At 38.8% G+C, this 21,749-nt stretch overlaps 1 protein-coding gene across 3 annotated transcripts in view; it reads left to right on the top strand.

The window, feature by feature from the left end:
• LOC132399693 (guanine nucleotide-binding protein G(s) subunit alpha) overlaps window positions 1–21,749 on the top strand; it is a 303,414-nt gene that overhangs the window by 119,093 nt on the left and 162,572 nt on the right. Inside the window, exons 1-4 of one of the 3 annotated variants that reach the window (XM_059980354.1) lie at window positions 13,677–14,843; window positions 15,783–15,855; window positions 17,158–17,212; window positions 19,279–19,398. In XM_059980354.1, the coding sequence (XP_059836337.1) occupies window positions 14,699–14,843; window positions 15,783–15,855; window positions 17,158–17,212; window positions 19,279–19,398 (393 nt within the window). In that variant the 5' untranslated portion in view covers window positions 13,677–14,698. Of the gene's footprint in view, window positions 1–13,676; window positions 14,844–15,465; window positions 15,489–15,782; window positions 15,856–17,157; window positions 17,213–19,278; window positions 19,399–21,749 lie in introns of those variants that run through there. The other 2 variants (XM_059980355.1, XM_059980353.1) reach the window with 2 other exon arrangements.

Genomic DNA, 21,749 nt, shown 5'->3' with positions numbered 1-21,749 from the left:
GTGAAATATTTAAACGACCAATGCAGGGCATTACACTACTGAGAATGTACTACAGAACTCCAGGTAGTTCGAGGCAGATACTAAGAGTGAGTTATAATGTGCAGAATTTGTGACAAGTGCCAAAACAATAGTGGCAAGAAGCAAGTGGTGGTTGGTGAATCTACGTGCAATGTGCCTATGATGTTACTGCAAGAAAGATGTTCATTGTATCTGCACATCATCGTAGTAAACTCAACTCAATGGCTGTTTGCATGATAGGTTTCACGCATCTCACTCCTCAGTTCCTTGCTTTCTATTAGGGCCATGGAAACAGATCCCTTAAGCCTAACTGGACCACACTGATTAAACTAGTCCCACTTGCCTGCATTTAGTCCATGCAGTCCCTCTAAGATCTTTCATATCCATACAGCTGTCCTATTGCCTTTTAAATGTTGTTAATGTGCTTGCCTCAACACTTCCTCCGGCAGTTCGTTTCATATACTGACAACTCTCTGGCTGGAAATGTTTCTATTAAATCACTCCCTTCTCACTTTAGACCTATTCCCTCCAGTTCTTGTTTTCCTATCCCTTGGAAAAAGACTCAGCACATCAACTATATCTATGCTCCTTATAATTCTACATATCTCTATAAGATCACTCCATATTCTCCTACACTCCAATGAGAAAAGTCCCAACCTGCACAACAATTGTTTATATTAAGGATTTATGCTTAAATGCAGGTAGAATGAGGGGAAAAACAGCAATAGCAGAGAATTTTAATTATCCTATAAACAACAATAGTGTGAAATTATGTAGAGGGCACAGATCTGTAAAAATAAGTTGAGAATGACTTATTTGATTTAGCCAATACATAGTAAACTCAACAAGGAGAGTGGGGAATAATTCTGGATTTAGTTGTAGAGAGTATCATTAGGAGAGCATTACCATGGTCATACCATAGTTTAGATGCGTTTAACCTAGTTAGGCAAAAGGAAAAAGATGAAAAAGGAATTGAGGTTCTAAACTGGGGAAGGCCATTTTACCAGACCAAGAAATGATTGAACAAAAGTGGGTTCTAAACAACGGCTTGTAGCTGGATCAGTGACAGAGCATTTGGAGAAATCAATGCTCGGAGTTCAGGGTAAAGATGTTACAATAAAGTACAAGGGTGGGACTGCCAAACGTAGAGACCTTTGGATGAGACGATGCATAGAAACTGAGAGATTAATGTTGCAAAAATTGTAAAGAAAGTGTAGCGATGAAATTGAAAGATAATTTAGGAAAACAAATGGATGCTATATAAAGTACTCCTAAGTATGTTTAATAAGTACATAAAGGGCATCAGGATAACAGCAAATACTAAGTAGAAATAATGGTGGAATTTTATAACCATATAACAATCACAGCACGGAAACAGGCCATCTCGGCCCTCCTAGTCCGTGCCGAACTCTTAATCTCACCTAGTCCCACCTACCCGACCTCAGCCCATAACCCTCCACTCCTTTCCTGTCCATATACCTATCCAATTTTACCTTAAATGACACAACTGAACTGGCCTCTACTATTTCTACAGGAAGCTCATTCCACACAGCTATCACTCTCTGAGTAAAGAAATACCCCCTCGTGTTTCCCTTAAACTTTTGCCCCCTAACTCTCAAATCATGTCCTCTCGTTTGAATATGAAGATTCAAAGTGATTTAGTTCAGCTTTTACATTGAATCACAGAAAATTTATCACACATCATTACTCTGCTGGTTGAAGAAGCTACCCAGCCTATTCCCAGCTGCTAGCACAAGCTCTGAAATCTAAACAAACAAGGCATGAGGCGTGGTTCGCTAAGGTGGGTCGAGAATGTACGTCAAGAGGTTTCTTAGTAGACAAAGAATTGAATACCTATGTCACAACTAATAGATAAATATTATTAATACAAAAGCTCAACAGAAAAAAAGTGATTAACAAGAGAAGTTAAAGATCACGTTAAGTTGAAAGAAGCGGTTTATAATGTTGTATAAAAGTGATTAGTGGATTGTAAAGATTCAGAGGGATATGGGCCAAGAACAAGCAAATATGACTAACTCGAAGGGGCAACTTGGTCAGCATGGATGTGTCTCTGCACTGCATCCCTCTGACTCTAAAAATGGTAAGCTTGAAAACTGGGAACATTTTAGAATTCAGCAAAGGAAGGGAAAGAAGAATATCAAAGTAATCTAGTGAAGAATATAAAAGAGACTGCATAAGCTCATATAGACTTTTAAAACAATTAGTAAAAGATAATGTGGCTCCATTACAGATTGAGACAGGAGAAATTACAATAGAGAATAAGGAAATGCAGAGAAATTAAGCAAATATTTTTTGTCTGTCTTCTTGGGAGAGGATACAACGTTCCCCCTCCACACCCCCACGCCCCCCCCCCCCCCAGCAGTGGCGGAGAAAATGTCTAGAGTAAACTCAAGATTGTTTAATGTCGTTTCCAGTACACAAGTGTAAAGGAGAACAAAATAATTGTTACTCCAGTTCTCATGCAGCACAAAAGAGGACAATAAGATAAAGAACACATTAAAATAAATACTTAAGACTGCTTATATACATAGACTAATTTTACATCTATAGAGTGATACATATATACAGTATGATTCTGACAGGGAATGATAAAGTATTGGTGGTGGGGGGGATAGTGGAGGTTTAGATCAGCCTTACTACTTGGGGAAAGTAACTGTATTTGAGTTAGGTAACCCTGGCATTGATGCTCTATAGCCTTCTCCCTGATGAGAGTGTGACAAACAGTCTATGAGCAGGGTGTGTGGGATCCTTCATAATATTTCTGGCCTTTTACTGGCATCTTTCTGTATATATGTCATTGATAGGGGGTAATGTGGAAGCTAACAGAAGTTAATATGTATGGAATTAATGAAACTAAATGTTGATAAAGTCCTAGGACTTTAACCTGTAACACAAGGTTTAAAAGAGGCAGGGATGCTGATGCACGTTATTTTCTTCCAAAATTCCAGAGATTCTAGGAAGGTTCCCACAGACTGAATGCAAGCAGATGCAATCCCACCAACACACACACACACACACACACAATTCGGCAGGTCAGGCAGCATCTATGGAAACAAATAAACAATCGCTATTTTGGGTCAAGGCCCTTGGTTAGGACTGAGAGCAAAATGTTAGGCTGTTTTTTCCTTTCCACAGATACTCCCTGACCTGCTGAGTTCCTCCAGCATTTTGTGTATATTGCTTTGGATTTCCTGCATCTCCAGAATCTCTTGCGTTTTTTCCCCCCACTATTTAGGAAAGGAGAGAGGGAGAATACAGTGGACTGAGAACCAATTATCTTGACATACAGTAAGTTGTCATGCAAAATACTAAAATGTATTATTAAGGGAATGTTAGCAAGCCTGGTGACCACAAGGCTTTTAGCGATGAGATTAAATTGAAACATAATTGATATGGAACTGTTCTCTACATTTTGTATTTGTAGTGAAAGTATCATGCTTATCCTTGGAGTAGTTGCTGGTTGTTCCTTATAAAAGTTTTCTTTCCTTCAATATTTAAGTAGACTGAATAGATATATATTGTTAGCTGTATAATTGACTATTTGGTGCGAGCTCACTCTCACATCCAATTGAGTGGTTGACACACTATTGTCAACAGATTTTTATTTAAATTTGTAAGATCACAATCTAATGGGTACTATTGTATGTTAGTTATACAGTTTCATGCTGACTAATATTAATGTAGATACTTCGAGAACTAATATAATTTTTATTTAAATAAGTTGTAATTCTGTCTTCCTTGATGAATATAAATCATAGTTCAACCATTTCTTTGATAAAAGATTCTTATTTCTTAATTCCAACTTCATAAGTTCCCTCCAGGACTTTAGAAATCTGCCTTAAATTCTTCAAGAATTTCAGGAAAAAAAGGGTCAATAAAAAAGTGCTTAGGAATAAGACTGTACATAAATGGAGGGCAACAAATGAGTAGTGCATCTCCTATCAGCAAAGAGTAACAATAAGTTACTTGTCAATGGATCTACTAGAGTCACTTAAAGTGAGTTTGAATATGAGGGTTAAAATTGTAAGTTGTTTCTCCCTTATGTCTTTGAGATTTTCAGAATTTAGTGTTTGGTGTTTTTTTTTAGTGTAGTTATCTTTATCAAGAAGATAGCTTAATTGGGAAGTGTGGAGCATGGAGAAATGGGTTTAATGAATGTCGTGGTCTTTTATGTATGGCATTCTCATAGTTTGAGTTACGATGTTGTGGAAGATTACATTTTTGTTTTGCTCTCTTTATAATTATTATTCTTTCCAGTGATACATAAGAGGGTTCTGTACCAAGATTTGTAGGTAACAGGACTCTTAAACGCCAAGCAAATAACTAACTCGGCAGCTTGGTTTTGACATGTGTTTAAAATACTATTGTCATTGATTTACGTGGTTCTGCATAAAATAACTGCACAACAAAAATAAGTTATGTTGAGTAAATACAAAGTACACTGCAGATGCTGTGGTCAAATCAACACGTACAAAAGCTGGATGAGCTCAGCAGGTCAGGCAGCATCCGTTGAAATGAGTAGTCAACGTTTTGGGCTAAGACCCTTCTTCAGTCCTGACAAAGGGTCTCGGCCTGAAACGTTGACTGCTCGTTTCAACTGATGCTGCCGGACCTGCTGAGTTCATCCAGGTTGTTTGTAAGTGTTGATAAGTTATGTTGAGAATTGTGAACCATTGAAGCTTAATACCTGCTGGAGTTAAAAGCTATGAAATAGAATGCAAATGCTCCAATGTCTTGCATCATAGTGTGGATAGGGGGGAGTAGAGAAGACAAAAGAAGCAGGTGCATAGGAGGACCAACATTTGTAAGTTCCAGTGTCAAGGTACACTAACTTGACTTGGATCTTTCATCATCATTGGGTCAAAGTGCTGGGACTGCCTAGATAACATCACTGTGGTAGACCTGACCCCTTACTGAGTACAACTGCTCAAATAGTGTCTCAACAGCATGCTGTTGAGAATAGTAATAGATGACTTGGTAGCAAAGTCAACTTACTTTCCATGTAAAAGAATGAAGATACTACAGAATGAAAGGGAGCAAATAAAGACCGAGAAAGATGATTCCAGTGCTATCAGGGAAGTCTGGGGTGTTATGAGAAATCAAGATTTTGCAGTGTCTTAGTAGGTCTTTAAAATTACCTATAAATTTCATAAGGCATGAAAAGCTGTCTGCTCATACAAGTGAGAAAAAAGTTAAATTTTAGAGTCACTAATAAATTGGATTGGACAGTCACTGAGAACATTATACTCCATTCCATGTGAATTGGTTGAGGCAGTTGCATAGATTTACTCAGAAGCAAGCTGGAGAATTATACAATTAAGCATTGTACATTGTAGAATATTATACAGTTAAGCAAGATTTTACTGGTACAGTGACACTGAAGAAGATGGAGGCTGTGTATAGTATAAATACTGATAGCCTGTATCTGTCTCATAATATTTTATATTGACAAAATCATGAATGATTCTACATTCTTATTTATATTATTGACATCACCCAAACTGCATCAACTGGTTTGCTGAGCTGTTTCCTCAAAATATAATTTTAATCAATTTCTCAAATATAGTTAAATGAATGAGACCATAAAACAATAAGATATAGGAGCAGATTAAGGCCATTTGGCCCATTGAGTCTGCTCTGTCATTTCATCATGGCTGATCCGGTTTTCCTCTCAGCCCCAGTTTCCTGCCCTCTTCCTGTATCCCATCATGCCTTGACCAATCAGGAATCTATCAACCTCTGCCTTAAATATACATAAAGACTTGGCTTCCACAGTTGCCTGGGGCAAAGAATTCCACAGATCCACTACGCTCTGGCTAAAGAAATTCTTCTTCATCTTCATTCTAAAAGGACACCCTTCTATTCTGAGGCTGTGTGTTCTGGTCCGAGACTCTCCCACCATAGGAAATATCCTCACCACATCCACTCTATCAAGGCCTTTCACCATTCATTAGGTTTCAATGAGGTCACTCCTCATTCTTCTGAACTGTAGTGAATACAGGCCCTGAGCCATTCAATCCTGGAATCGTTTTTGTGAACCTCTTTTGAACCCTCTCCAGTTTCAGCACATTCTTTCTAAGATAAGGAGCCCAAACCAGTGCTTTATAAAGATTCAACAATACATCTTCACTTTTAGAGTGTCCTCTTGAAATGAATGCTAACATTATATTTGCTTTCCTTACCACAGACTCAACCTGCAGATTAACCTTAACAGAATCCTGCACAAAGACTCCCAAGTCTCTTTGCAGCTAATTTTTCTGTTTTCTCTCCATTAAGAAAATAGTCAACTCTTTCACTTCTTCTACCAAAGTGCATGATCATACATTTTCCAACATTGCATTCCATCTGCAATTTCTTTGCCCATTCTCCTAATTTGTCTAAGTCCTTCTGTAGCCTCTCTACTTCTTCAAAATAACCTTCCCCTTCACCTTTCTTCATATCATCTGCAAACTTTGCAACAAAGCCATCAATTCCATCATCCAAATTATTGACATAAACATAAAAAGAATCAGTGTAACACAGACCCCTGTGGAACACCACTAGTCATTGGCAGCCAGCCCGAAAAAGTTCCCTTTATTCCCTCTCTTTGCTTCCTGCCAATCAGCCACTGCTTTATCCAAGCTAGAATCTTACCATTGGCTTGTAACTTGTTAAGCAGCCCCGTGTGGGACCTTGTCAAAAGCCTTCTGAAATTCCAAGTACATAACATCAACAAATTCTCCTTTGTCTATCCTGCTTGTTATTTCTTCAAAGAATTCCAACAGATTTGTCAGGCAAGATTTTTGCTTGAGGAAATCATGCAGACTATGGCCTATTTTATCATGTTCCTCCAAGTACCCTGAGACCTAATACTTAATAATCCACTCCAACATCTTCCCAACTATTGATGTCTGTCTAACTGGCCTGTAGTTTATTTTCTTCTGTCCCTCTCCCTTATTGTAGAGTGGAGTGACATTTGCGATTTTCCAGTCTTCCGGACCATTCCAGAATCCAGTGATTCTTGAAAGATCATTACTAATACCTCTACAATCTCTTTATCCACCTTTTTCAGAACTCTGGGGTGTACACCATCTGGTCCAGGTGACTTACCTACCTTCAGACCTTTCAGCTTCCCAACAACCTTCTCTCCAGTTATCGTAACTTCACACACTTCATGCTTCCTGACACCTGGAACTTTCACCATGCAACTAGTGTCTTCCACAGTGAAGACTGATGGAAAATACTTATTTAGTTCATACTCCATTTTGTTGTTGCCCATTACTACCTCTCCAGCATCGTTTTCCAGTGGTCCGATATCCACTCTTACCTCCCTTTTATACTTTATGTATCTGAGGAAACTTTTGGTATTCTCTTTAATATTATTGGCTAGCTTTCTTTCACATTCCATCTTTACCTTAATGACTTTTTTGAGTTGAGTTCTTTTGGTTTTTAAAGCTTCACAATCCTCTAACTTCTCAGTAATTTTTGCTCTATTTTATGACCTCTCGTTAGCTTTTACGTTAGCTTTGACTGCTCTTGTTAGCTACAGTTATGTCATCTTTCCTTCAGAATACATCTTCCTCTTTGGAATGTATATACCCTGTGACCTCCGAATTGCTTCCAGAAATTCCAACCATTGCTGCTCTGCTGTCATCGCTGCCAGTATTATTTTCCAATCAATTCTGGCCAATCCTTCTATTATGCCTCTGTAATTCCCTTTACTTCTGTAATACTGATACATCTGACTTTAGCTTTTCCTTCTCAAATTTTAGGATTTCAGGGTGAATTCGATCATATAATCACTTGCCCCTAGGGGTTCTTTTACCTTAAACTTTCTACTCAATTCTGGTTCATTGCACAACACCCAATCCAGAATAGCTGACCCTTTAGTGTGCTCAACCACAAGGTGCTCTAAATAGCCATTTTGTGGACACTAGAAATTCCCCCTTCTGGAATCCAGCACCAACCTGATTTTTCCAATCTACCTGCATATTGAAGTTCCCCCATGACTGTTGTAAAATTGCCCTTTTGATAAGCATTTTCTATCTCCCATTGTAATTTGTAGGCCAGATCCTTACTACTGTTTGGGGGTCTGTATACAATTCCCATCAGGGTCTTTTTTACCCTTGCAGTTCCTTAGCTCTATCCACAATGATTCAACACATTCTGACCCTATGTCATCTCTTTCTAATAATTTGATTTCATTTTTTAACCAACAGACCAAAGCCGTTCCCCTCTACCTTCCTGCTTATCCTTTTGATACAAAATGTATCCTTGGACATTCAACAATCTTTCAGCCATGATTCAGTGATGCCTACAACATCATACCTGCCAATCTGCAACTGTGCTGCAAGTTCATCTACCTTATTCTGTATACTGCACGCATTTACATACGACACCTTCAGTCTGCCTTATGTTGCATTCATCCTGTTGACTGCAATTTTGCTCTATCAATAACCACTCCTTACTACAGTTTGCCTCTGTTGTAAACCAGCTGCCTCATCTTCAGCACTGTTGACTGCCTTTCCTATGATACTTCCTGCATTGAAATATATGCAGCTCAGAACACAAGTCGAACCAAGCTCAACCTTTTGATTCCTAACTTTTTCTGAGGACTTACCGACATCTGCCTCCACAACCTCTCCACTATGTGCACCTTTATTATTCTTTATTTCACCTTTGATTATTTCAGTTTATAATGCGAGGATCTGTTTTACCACATGTAATGTGTCAATTACATGAATGAATTACTTGTGTTCCTCTGTCGTGAGATTTGTTCTATTCGTGGGTAATGTCACTCTGATAATTGATCTGGAGTTCCAAAGGATGAAATGAAACAAAAGTTTAAACCATTTATTTTACTCAGATTAATGATATATAACTACAAAGTGTGGCTGAAATGTTTCTATAGACCTTTTAAATTAGTTGCCATATGACATTTACAATTGAATACCATGCAAACTCTTGTTGTCTTCCTATATTTCAGTGCAACCTGTTATATTCCATTCTTCAGGGGTACAAATACAACACAGAATATAAAACAGAACAGTACAGGTCAGGGTCTGGCCTTTTGGCCTATGTTGCCTTTGCCAACCATGATGCTCATTTAAACTGCACATTGTCTATGTCCATCAATTTCAAGCCTGTTCGTATGCATTAAAAACACATCCTAAACATTATTGAGGCATCTATTTCCACTACATTCCCTGGCAACAGTACCGTGGAGTGTCTGAAATACAAATTTCTGAAAGCCATTTGCCCCCAGCCACATTTGTGAAAACTGCACATTTGATCAAAAAACTGTTTTCACAGTTTAAACCAGTTTTTTTTATTACTGGTTGAGTTATATGATACCTCTAATTTACTTTTCAGTAAATATTTAGCTACTGTAACATTGTTTTCAAGATGATATAATACAGATCTCTGGGCTTACTACCTAATAATTGAGCCAAGTGTTTCAAAAGGAAAATTGATATTCCAATTTGTGATTGCTGTTCTAAGCCCCACAGATTTCTCTGGAGAAGTGTTTTATAGTTAACAGGAAATATCTTATTTAACCAAACCAGTTGGTTCTTCAGATGCATTAAAGTATTAATATTCATGTGAATATTAAACATTGTTTCCATCACTACAGGATTTGACAATATTAATTTTGGGTATGTGTTGTCTTTTCTATTTTGAATATCTTTAAATATCTAGCGTGATATTTCTACTACAGATCTCTCAGAGATTAAGTTTTCTCAAACCTTGTATCACATGTAAATGTACAGGAATACAGATCCCAGGACATATTTTCTTTATAGTATATACATATTAAAGCGTATTGTTGAGATATACTGTTTATGGTTGTTTGACAAATTATATCTTTAAAACAAATAGTTTTATTGTCTTCAGACGACTGCAGGTTGATCAGTCTAAGTGCCCTTGAAATACAATATTGGCCTGGAATCTGATCAAACTTGTTTGATGCAATGCAGCTGAAAAACTAACAATTAAATGAAAGTAATAATTTGCACGTGGTCATGTAATTCCCGAGGTTTTCTGTGGATTAATTGGCAAAGCATTTTACTGAACCAAAATGAAAGGGAGCAAATCTCACTGGTCAAGAGTAACTCATTGGGTACACATTAGAATTTTTTTGGCATCCTAGCACATTCCAAATCTGTGAGCTGATAACAATGTAGTGAGGGCAAAAGGTCTCTTTGGAGTTAATCAAAGACATGACCAACAGACTATATCCTTAACCAAACAGAGTACATCCTCAATACTTAAGGATTGAGAAAATAGTAACAATCAAGGAGAATGGATTAGAGGTAAATCAGATATTAAGAGATAAATAAAAGAAACAAGAAGTAAAAGAACTTACAATTTCTAAAGAGGACTTCAACAGCATTCTACATGCAGTTTTCAGACAAAGTTTAATTGTACCCTTTCAGGGCTGGTTTCATTGATCTGTGATTATCAAAAGTACGTTGTTTAACTATCAGTGTTAGGTTTTTGCATCATGTCCGATGGATACTAATGCAAAAATGCAGCCATATTTTAGAAATAATGAAAGCTAAGGATAAACTGCTGTCTATGTGAGACCATCGGCAAAATGACATAAAATAACTTATCATTCTTGAGATTCACACTTAATGGCCATGTTCCCTTTATCCCCTAAACTTGTTGGGATGATACAGGATTTAATAAAGCTATTCTTTACACAATTATTTCATTTTCCTTTACACTTGTGTACTGGAAATGACATTAAACAATCATGAATCTTTTTTCTTCTTCTTGGGTGGTCCCTTAGGTTTGAGGATTACATTTACTCTGGGTTTCTATGCTCTAATGAGCCAACATAGGAACCTTTGACTTGTTGACTGATGAAACAGGTGGAGGCCCATGGACTCTCGTGTATAGTGTGTGAGATGCTGTACGCAGCCTGTTCTCTCTTTACCCAGGGCCTTCTGTGTTTCTTGTTCTCAAGACTTAAATGCCCCTTCTTTGCTTTCAGCCTTCATTGTGTAGAGATTCTCTGTTATCAATAGGGATGTTGCACTTCTTCAAAGAGGCTTTGAGCAAAACCAACTATTCATCAATCTACCTGGTAATCTCCTCCCATAGTGTTGTACCTTTTAAACATGTGTGATTTCCCCAAGAAGATAATCTCATTGTGTACAACCAAGCAGTTGTTTCTAGATGCTATAACAGAACTCCTCCTTTTGAGTTTCTGATGATGGGTTAAACCAAAATTAATAATTATACGTGGTTTTGGGTGAGGACAAATTGGACTGAGCTGTGATGGCTCTTGTGTTCTAATAGCCTTTGAAAGCTTGGAAGTAAAGAAAAGTCAAATGGAAAGTCATCCAGAGGGTTTTGGAATGATATCTTATGCACAACTTAGAAAATGTAAATAGCTGGGAATATAATTCTTTTTTAAAAATTGCACTATTCCTCTCAGAAAAATATTTCTGTAGCACGAAAGAACTAAAAGAAACCAATGTTTTATAGAACATTTCATTTCTTAATTTTACTTGTGGTTTGTCGAACCATTTCGTATAGCGTTCATTCATAGAGTGAATACCTTTCCAGGTTGATACTCTGAATTTTAAAGATGGCTAGAATTTTCTTGCATGAGAAATGGAATAGGGTGAAATGGATCTTACACTTTATAATGCTCCAGCCCTATTTCCTGAGGAGTTCAGAGTTATACTTTCTCCCCATTGGAAGTTTTGCGTGAATGCCTTCTAGAGGATCGCTGAGAGTCATTATCCTAAAATCATACTTCTGACTTCTATTGTGGTTAACAAGAGAAGTCAAAGCCAAAACAGAAGGCATAATTAGTGGCAAAAATTAGTGGGAACTTGGAGGATTGGAAAGCTTTTAAAAACCAATAGAAGGCAACTAAAAAGTAATAAAGGGAAAGATGGAATATGAATGTAAGCTAGCCAATAATATTAAAAAAGGTAACAAAAGTTTCTTCAGATATATGAAGTGTAGAAGAGAGGTGAGAGTGGATATCAGACTGATGGAAAACAATGCTGGAGAGGTAGTAATTGGGTCAACGAAATGACAGATGAACTGAATAAGTATTTTGCATCAGTCTTCACTGTGGAAGACACTAGCAGTGTGGTGGAAGTTCCAGGTGTCGGGGACATGAAGTGTGTGAAGTTATCATAACTAGACAGAGGGTTCTTGGGAAACTGACATACAACTTAAAAAGAAATGATCCCAACACCGACACCAGTAGTCACTGGCAGCCTTTCCTAAAAGGATCTCTCTATTCCCACTGTTTGCCTCCTGCTAATCATCCAACACTCTATCCATGCAAGTATTCTTCCTGGAATACCATGGCTTCTTTTCTTGTTTAGCAGCCTCATGTGTGCACTATATCAAAAGCCTTCTGAAATTCCAAGTAAACAACATTCACTGATTTTCCTTTGTCTATCCTGCTTGTTATTTCTTCAAAGAATTCCAACAGATGTGACAGGCAAGATGTTTCCTTAAGGAAACCATGCTGACTACAGCCTTTTTTTGTCCCTGTGCCTCCAAGCACCCTAAAACCATATCCTTAACAATCCACTCTTACTTACACCTTCCCAACCACTGAGGTCATGCTAACTGGCCTGTAATTTCCTTTCTTCTGCTTCCTTCCCTTCTTGACGAATGGAGTGACATTTGCAATTTCTAGTCCCCTAGAACCATGCCAGAATTCTTTGATTCTTGAAAGATTATTATTAAAGCCCTAGGGTGTAGTCTATCAAGTCTAGTGACTTGTCTATATACAGTTTCCCAAGCACCATCTCCTTAGTAATAGCAACTGCACTCACTTCTGCCACCTGACACTCTCATTCTTCTGGCACACTGCTAGTGTTTTCCAGTGAAGACTGTGCAAAATACTTACTCAGTTCATCTACCTTTTCCTTATCCCCCCCCCCCCAACACTATCTCTCCAGCATTATTTTCCAGAGGTCCAATATCTATTCTCATCTCTCTTTTACTCTTTGTATATCTGAAAACATTTTTGGTTTCATTTTTGATGTTATTGGCTAGTTTACCTCTATATTTAATCTTTTCTCCCCTTATGGTTTTAAAAGTTTCACAATCTTCTAACTTCCCACTAATTTTTGGTCTGTTGTATGCCCGCTCCTTTGCTTTTGTTGCTTTCTCCTGTTCCAAGTTCTGATAGTCAGGTCACGCTAGTCTTTGGAGTAACCTTGCAAACTTCAGCTTCGAAGCATGCGAAAAAAAAACTGGCTAATCAGAATGAATAGTTTTGAATGAAATACAAAACCACTGCGAAAGTAGCGCAACAAAAAAAAGTTATCCCATGTTTTGAATCTCCCTCAGTTTATAGAGTGGTGCGCTGCTGCCTTGGTTGCAATGTTTGAAGAGGGCGCCTTGGTTTATAGTGTGGTGACGCTGTTATCATGTGAGCATAGAGTGAGCTTGGTGTTTGCCCCACCCGTTTGTATGTGTATGACTCTCTCTGCTTCTCCACATACCCAGCAGCAGGAAGGGCTGCTCGGTATAAAAAATCTTATATATAGAAATATTCAACACCCAGTGATTTACATACGTGGGGATAAATAGAAGAGACAGACACTTATTTTTAATATCCAGAAGATCTGAGCTCGTGTTTATAGCAAAGAGGGAAGATTTATTCGGGGAAGAGGGGGGGAGGGAAGAAAAACAATTCACCAGGGAGAAAAGGGAGAAGAAACGCCACCGGTGGGGAGTTAAACGCTGGACCTTCGCACACAGGGAATTCAAACCGAAAGGAAATCCGGTTTACCCTGAAGGAAAACAGACTTTATCCCACGGGAGGGAAAAGAAGGAAAAAAAAATCTCTAATCTACCCAAGGGAGGAGAATAAGTGAGAAATCGAGCAAGAGGAAATTTACACCGTGGCACTGAGGGAGCATATCAGCCGGAGGAAAGGAGCGAGCAGGAGGTATTAGAAACGAGGGGGAGACTGAAGCCACCGCCTTACCTCGGCTCCATTTGTTACCTTCGCAATATTGTTTGTGCTTTAATTTCCTGGGAGAAGGAGGAACGAACAGAAGAGGAGAAAGATATATAATTTGGAAAGAAAGGGAGGCCGAAGAGGATAGTCGGTGTCTGAGGGAACTGCGGGGAGTGGGCCTGCTCTATGCCCGATTGATCGACTGACCGGCACTAGAGCAGCCAGGCCACCCACCCGAGAACCGCGTACAGTCGGCGAGGCGAAAGCCGCCTGGGGCGGGGCCAGGCCAGTGGAGTAGAAATCAGCGGCGGGCCCAGCGGAGGCCGAACGGGATTATTACTTAATTGACATTTAATTTGCCCCGTTCTTTTTCCTTTCTCTCGCTTGCCCTCCATTTTATTATTTGGGCGGACCCAGGGCTCGCAGGCCCAGCGCTTGCTGCTGGTGTCTGGGCGACAGGAGAGTGGCTGGCTGGGTGGAGGTGGAGAGCCCGGCGCTTGCTGCTCTCCTCGCTCTCCCACATCCACGCAGCCGCCCACGCCTCCCTCGGGGGCTGCTGGAGTGAAGGCCCGGCGCTGACGGTCGGTCGGGGCCTGGCGCTAGGAAAGGGGGAGGGGGCCGGCGTCGCTCGTCCGCCCGATCGCTCGCTCGCTTGCGTGTGTTGCCGGTGCTTGAAGGGTGGCTGTACCGCGGGAGTCCGGCGGTTGCTTCTGGCCGCTCATCTCGCTGATGACCATGGGCTGCTTGGGGAACAGCAAGACCGAGGACCAGAGGAACGAGGAGAAGGCGCAACGCGAAGCCAACAAGAAGATCGAGAAGCAACTGCAGAAGGACAAGCAGATCTACCGGGCCACGCATCGCTTGCTGCTGCTAGGTATGTGATCTGACCGGTGGGGCTGGAGGGTAGGGAGTCGAGCCCCAGCACCTGGAAACATCTAGAAGCCGCATCGGTGATGATAGTGAATGGGAGGGGGGTGAGAGATCGCTTCAGGAGGAAGACGTAAAGCAAAGGCCTACCGTGTGAACTAAATTATATTAATCCTTGTTATTCTTTCCCTCTCCCTAATTTACTAGGGGAATAGCCAGTGGGCCGAGTAGCCAGGAGTTGGCGACCGGTTTTAATTCAGCCGGTGCTGGGTTCAATTATGGGGCCTCGGGGGGGGGGGGTGTTTGGGGTAAAATAACACAACATGGAGGCTCGCTTGCCGTCGTGGTTGAAAGAGACTTTTCCTAAGTTCCTGACACTCAGTCCTTCATGCCCCCTTTCACTCTCCCTCTACGAGTAGCAAATGAACTAACTGCGTGATTGGTGACATTTAAGAGTGGCTTTTGTTGAATGGGGAACCGACAAGCTGAAAGGGCTGTGGATGACATGCTGAACATGGAGGCCACTTGCTGCTCGATGTGTTTTTTAAGTCTTAAATAAATGAATAAAATAGGTCGATGAACTAACAGTGAACATGACATCTATGTACGAGAGAGGCTGCAGTCGACCAGAAATGTTAAGCTTGTTGACAAGGCATAAATATTTTTAAAACCTGTGTTTTTCAATCTATTTAAAATGATGAAACGAGGGAATACGTATTCGTATTAAATACATAAATTATATTGGGTTGGAAGGAAAAAGAGGCCTCTGTTTTCAGAGCCTATTTTTGCGTTTGTATCGAGGAATGGTGGGGAATTAATCAAAATGTATTTTACGTGTGTTTAGGTTTTTGCAAAAGTTGTTGGAAGGGGAGCCACTGGCGCATTCGCCATGGTTTCGAGTTTAAAAAAATGTTTATTTTTCACAATTGCATTTCTTTAAATGCAGGAGCTGGTGAATCTGGTAAAAGCACCATCGTCAAACAGATGCGAATTTTACACGTCAATGGATTTCATGCCGAGTAAGTGACAATATTGTTTTTCATCTTTCTCTGAAGCCAGTACAGTTTCTTTCTCCTCCCGGCATGGCTAAACTTGGCAGAGGGGTGGGGTGCTTTTAATGTGTGCTTGCATTCATATTTTTTTCTCTGTTCTGGTTTCTCTGTTACTGCAACTCTCTTCCTCCTTCCACAGTCCCCCTTTTCTGCAACATGGCTGCCAATATAGCAGTTCTTTTTCCTTATACTTTTTGACTTTTTTCCACACTTTTATTGACTGCTTTTTTTAAAAAAAAATATAATTGCTGAAGCTCTTCTGTTTTTTTGTAGAGGCAGTTTTCATACTAGTTCATTTCTAAAAGATGGCATTGGAAGTCTATTTCTTGCAAGCTGTGTTGCCCAATTGGAGCCTTGTGTTTTATTTGGTAGAGATTTGTATATGTGTGTACAGCTGCAGATGAAGTGTTGCTCACTTGTAGCTACTAGATTTAAAATTGAAAACTTAATACAATCGTGGCTGCTGCAAAAACCTATCCGATGCATTGTATGTGGTCCAGTAGCTTACACAGGAGGCAACCAACAATACAGTGTTTATTAGATTAGAAGGGCAAAGGGAAGATGAGCTTTGGTTCTTTAATGTTTTCCAGAAGCGTTGGAACGTTTGCATTAATTTTGCCTGTTATATATCACATTAGATCTGTTGCGAATCACCTCTTTCCAGTTTCAACTTGCTACTTATTATATTTTGTTGATTTGTTATTTTGTTAGAACCTGGACCAGTGTGGTTTGCATTTATTGTTTCATGAAGTGAGAAATCCTTGTAGCTTCTCGTGGTTTTTGTGGAGAAAATTCATGTGCATCTTCTATGAAAGCAAGTGTTGCACTCAAAGTTAATTGCTATGTGGACTTTCATGTAATATTCAATTAATATAAGAGGCTTAATCTGAAATTAGTAGCCAGTGTGTCAGTTCCAGCAGATGGTTAGCTTGAACTTGTGTTTTCATCCCAGGAGAGAGTTGTCTGCTTTAACAGTGTCCCACATGCCCTCATCGCTTCTCCCAGCAGTTTAATTTTAAATATTTATGTTGTGCAATCCATTTGGGCACTGAATTAAACTCAATTTTATGCAGCATTGGGATTAATGTGTTAAATGATTGTTTGAAGCTACTCTTTTCTTGAACTTAATGTTGATTTCTACTACATTTAATGTCAATGTAAAGTACAAACTGTTAGATGTTTTTGGTTTTCAGTTAGAAGAATTTAAATGTCAATTGTACCTGTTACTGCAATATTATGCAATTTTATTAAAATTCTATATTTTTTTAGTGAGAAAAAACGGAAAATTCAAGATATTAAAAATAATATTAAAGAAGCTATAGAGGTAAACCCTTATCTTTGCCTTCCTTGTTTGTGCATGCTTTACACTTGATATTACTGGTTAAAAGCTGAATAAAATGTATAGTATACAATGTAATTCTGACTTGTAGGCGATTATCTCTTCCTGCCATTCTCCCACTTGTCTATATGTAGAATTTGCAATAACCATACCACTATCCTGCAGTCCCTTACTAGCGATGTGTGTGCATGTCTGTATTTGAATTGTTTAAATGGATTGTTTGTCCAGATATTAAATCTGATGCCCCTCATGGTTCAATTCATTGCCATCATACTCCCTGCTTCCATGTTGTATTTCTTTGCCGCCCTTTGGCAACACATGAAAACCTGGCCTTGCTTTAAACATGTGAGCTGATGTCACCCTGCTAACTTTATCTTGCCCTTACCTCTATCAACCCTATCATTGTCTCAAAATTGTCAAACTGTTAAATGTCCAGTACTGGAAGGGAAGAAATTTCCCCCAACTAAATGCAGTAGATTCTGGTTAATTGGGGCAGCCGCTTACTTGGGACCACTCTTAAAGAACAAAAAAATAATTTACAAAATAGATGGGGTGGGAGTCTGTTGCTGAACAGTTTCTAACTAGCGTTAGTTGCATGCACTGGCGTGCCTGTTAGCCGCTACACTGTGCTTCGAGCAGACAGTATTTAAATGGTCAGTTGTGTGTGTTTGTGTTCAAAAAGTGATTTTTTTTGTCAGTGATAGTGGCAAGAAATAAGCAGCAAGACTAATCAGAACTGTTTTGCTCACTCACTGCGGTTTCAAGCATTCATGCTTGGAAATTCCAGAAACATCTAAGAGTGAAAGTGAAACATTTTCACTACTTCAGCAATTTAGAAACGATGAAGAATTTGAAGGTATCAACAATCATCTTGAATGTTAATAAAAATAAAGATTTGGAGGATGCAGTCATTGAAAACATTGCATAAAGGCGGTCCATTATTTGCAGTAGGTGTTGGCACTGTTCATTTGCAGTCATTCAAAAGAACATGGCAGTGTAGACTGATCACAAACAAGAGAAAACCTGCAGATGTTGAAAATCCAAGCAACGCACGCAAAATGCTGGAGGAACTCAGCAGACCAGGCAGTATCTATTGGAAGTTTTTTTTTCCCCCCATAGGTGCTGCCTGGCCTGCTGAGTTCTTATAGCATTTTGTGTGTGTTGTAGTGTACACTGGATGAATTCCTCCATTAATTATTAGAAAGTACTGCAGTAGTATTGTAGTAATGTTCTGATTTCTGTATTTCATTTAAAAATGTAATTTGTTACTTGGTTTGTCTTTTTATAGCTTTTTAACTGTTTCCGTGAAACTTTTGCTAATTGGGATCAATTGGGCTGCTTAATTGGGCCAAAATGTGCTGGTCCTGATGTGTCATGATTAACCAGAATCCACTGTATTGAGAAAGTCAAAGCCACTTCAGTCTCTGTCGCAGGCTCTTAGCCATTGATTTGATCTCCATGGTAATGGTTTGAAGATGATCAGTCTGTTAATTTTTTTCAAATACAACTCTGGAGTTTTGGACTTCACAAGCCATTCAAAATCTAAGTTTCCTAACTTGTGTTAACCAATTTAGAACTATTTGTCGACCTTTGTATACCCCTATTGAAGAGTACTTTAATTTTCAGGTTTAATTGTGGTCTGATTGATCTCTAGTCCAATAACTCTTAAATATAAGTGTTAATTGAAGAACTGCTCTTCCCAAGGATCTGCACATCTAATTAGTACAGCATTAGCAGCAACAAACCTCTCCACCTTTTCCTTATGAAGGAGGTCAGGATTGAGCCCCAGTCACTAGGATTAGGTTACCATTATGTTGCACTTCATTGGCCAATTGAAGTGGCATTGAGAATTGCTTTTGATACCTTTTCAGAATTAAATATTTGCTCTAGCTTGTGAATATTTTGCTTATTGTGGAATGCCGTTCATGAAGTGTGAGAGCAGCTTGGGATGTGATATGCTTTAGGAAACACAATGCAAAGGTGGGTGGTGGGGAGTGATGAAGGAGGAAATGGGATAATTTGCTTGACCAAATTTGTTCTTATTTTTGCAGACAATAGTGGGTGCAATGAATACATTGGTTCCACCAGTCTCTTTAGCCAATCCTGAGAACCAATTTCGATTGGAGTACATTCTAAACTTAGCAAATGAGAAAAACTTTGAATTTACGCCGGTAAGTGTTGTGAAACTTTCAAGGAATTGGGCATAAATGTGAAAATATATTTAAAGTAAATTGCAATGATCCGTTTGAATTTTATGGTTTTGACAAAGTGAAATTCCTTGCATTTTTGAGTTTGGATTAGATGTTGGATTTCCCATATTGCCCTAACCTTGGTTCCTAGTTGAAATAAGGTACAAACAAACAAAAGTATTAGTGTAAAGATTTGGTAGGAACTTTGGACCTGAAATGGGGAATCTCTTCTGAAATTAGAAATTCTTATTGTTGTAGAATGATTATTAATGGTTATATTGGTGCAATAATGGGTTTGTGACTTTAAATTTCTGTAATAGTTGTTTTGTGTTTCCTCCTAATATACTGAAGATGTATTCACCTGTTCTATTGTTAGTTTCTCAGCGGTATTATTCTTGACGGACCTTTGAAGTTATGTACCTTGTAGCTGAAAAATGGCCTTATTTTAATGCTACGTTTCAGAATGCATTGTGATATTTTCTGGTTGTGTTCTGTGAACCTTTTTTTTTGGGGAGGCAGTGTGTAGTGTTGTAAGCAGTTAACCAGCTGTACTTCAAATTTTGTTTGAGTATTATTTAAAAATCAGAAATATGAAGGGGACATTAGAACTTCATTGAACATAGAACGGTGTTGGCCCATTGGGCCATGTTGTGCAATCGTGTAACCTATTCCAAGCTCAATCTAACCTTTCTGCTTCCACATAGCCCTCTAGTTTTCTTTTATCCATGCCTATCTAAGAGTCTCTTAAGTGACCCTAATGTATCTGCCTCTACACTACCCCTGGAAGTATGTTTCACTTTCTACCACACCTTTGACATACCACACCCTCCAAACTTTCCTACAAACACCTTAAAGATATGTCCTCTCGTACCCAAAGTCTCTGACTGTCAACTCTATCTATGCCTCTTATTGTATACCTCTATCAAGTCACCTTTCATGCTTTTCACCAAAGTGAAAAGCCCCAGCTTGCTCAGTTTATCCTCTAGTAGAGCTACTACGGTACAGCTCCAGAAGCTTGGGTTTAATCCTGACCCTGGAGCTGTGTGTGTAGAATGTGTGCAAGAACCTGTCTTTCCAGCAGCTTGGTTGAACCACTGGAGTTAAATCTCCTCCTTTCATATTTTCAAAATTGATCTGTGTAATTTGACAATTTGATTTTTTTTGCATTAAGTAGCTGTCAAGGCAACTACAGGTTTTACTTTGTGCTGTTGAAAAGAAAATCTGAATATACCCAGTAGGGGAGAACAACAAATCATATTTACTGCTGGTATTTATAAGAAATAGGAGTAGACAAGCCTGCTCTGCCATTCAGTAAGATCATGGCTGATTTGATCTTGTCCTTTACTTTCCTTCCTACATTTAGTTCTCATTATATTGTAATATTTGCCTCTCTCAGCTTTGAAGATATTCAGTGACTCATCCCACATAGCTGTTGAGAGTAAAAGAAATCCAAAGGTTTGCAATCTTCTGAGAGAATTCCTCTTACATCTCTGTCTTAAATGGCTGATCATTTATTATGAAACTATGCCTTCTGGTTCTGGAATCTTGTAATTTTTTAATACTCCATTGAGAATAAGGCAGCATCTCCAACTTTTCCCATGTAAGGCCAACTCTTCATCTGTTTTCACTACTTAAGTAGGATCAAAACTGTATACTACTCTGCAAATTTGTCTTCATTCATCCTCCATGTTGATAATTTGTGAATGCAATATCAACAAAAGTGTGCCTTGATGGTTTTTAAAAACCGTTGAGGATGAAATGCTTTGTGGTGTGGGCAATTTTGTTGGAATGTATGACAGCAAAAAATCTTCTAGTATTGGAAGATTAACATTTTGGTTTCCAAAGGGATGTTTGCATTTGTTGTTTAGTCTCATTTTTATTTTGTATCTTGATTGATCAGTGGAAGGTATTGAGTAGTTGTGAGGTGGTGAAGATGCTTTTTAATGCTTTCTTCTCTTAGGTTAATTTTGTATCTCAATTAGTCATTGTGCAGCAGTGTGGAAAATTGATCTTGGACTGTTTAAAAGACCAAATATTTTGCTCTTTTAATTTAAATTTTTTTATGCTTTAGCATTGAGAATAACCTACTTTGTATTTATTACTGATGTAATTGCTTGGGGTACCTAACTGCCAGTTATTTCACGTGTATTTGCCCTTTTACATTTGTTGTCATGGTGATACATTGTAAGATTGAGAAAGGCCAATGCCAAATATATTTTCATGGATCATATCCTCCATACACCTTCCTGTGCAGTAATATTTTGAGGTTTTTAGTCATTCTGGGGTTTAATCATAAGTCTTGTAGTATGCTAATGTGCATTTCTGCAATGAGT

The sequence above is a fragment of the Hypanus sabinus genome, chromosome 9, assembly GCF_030144855.1.
Source record: "Hypanus sabinus isolate sHypSab1 chromosome 9, sHypSab1.hap1, whole genome shotgun sequence".
Classification (NCBI taxonomy): domain Eukaryota; kingdom Metazoa; phylum Chordata; class Chondrichthyes; order Myliobatiformes; family Dasyatidae; genus Hypanus; species Hypanus sabinus.
This window is presented reverse-complemented; position numbering and strand designations above follow the sequence as displayed.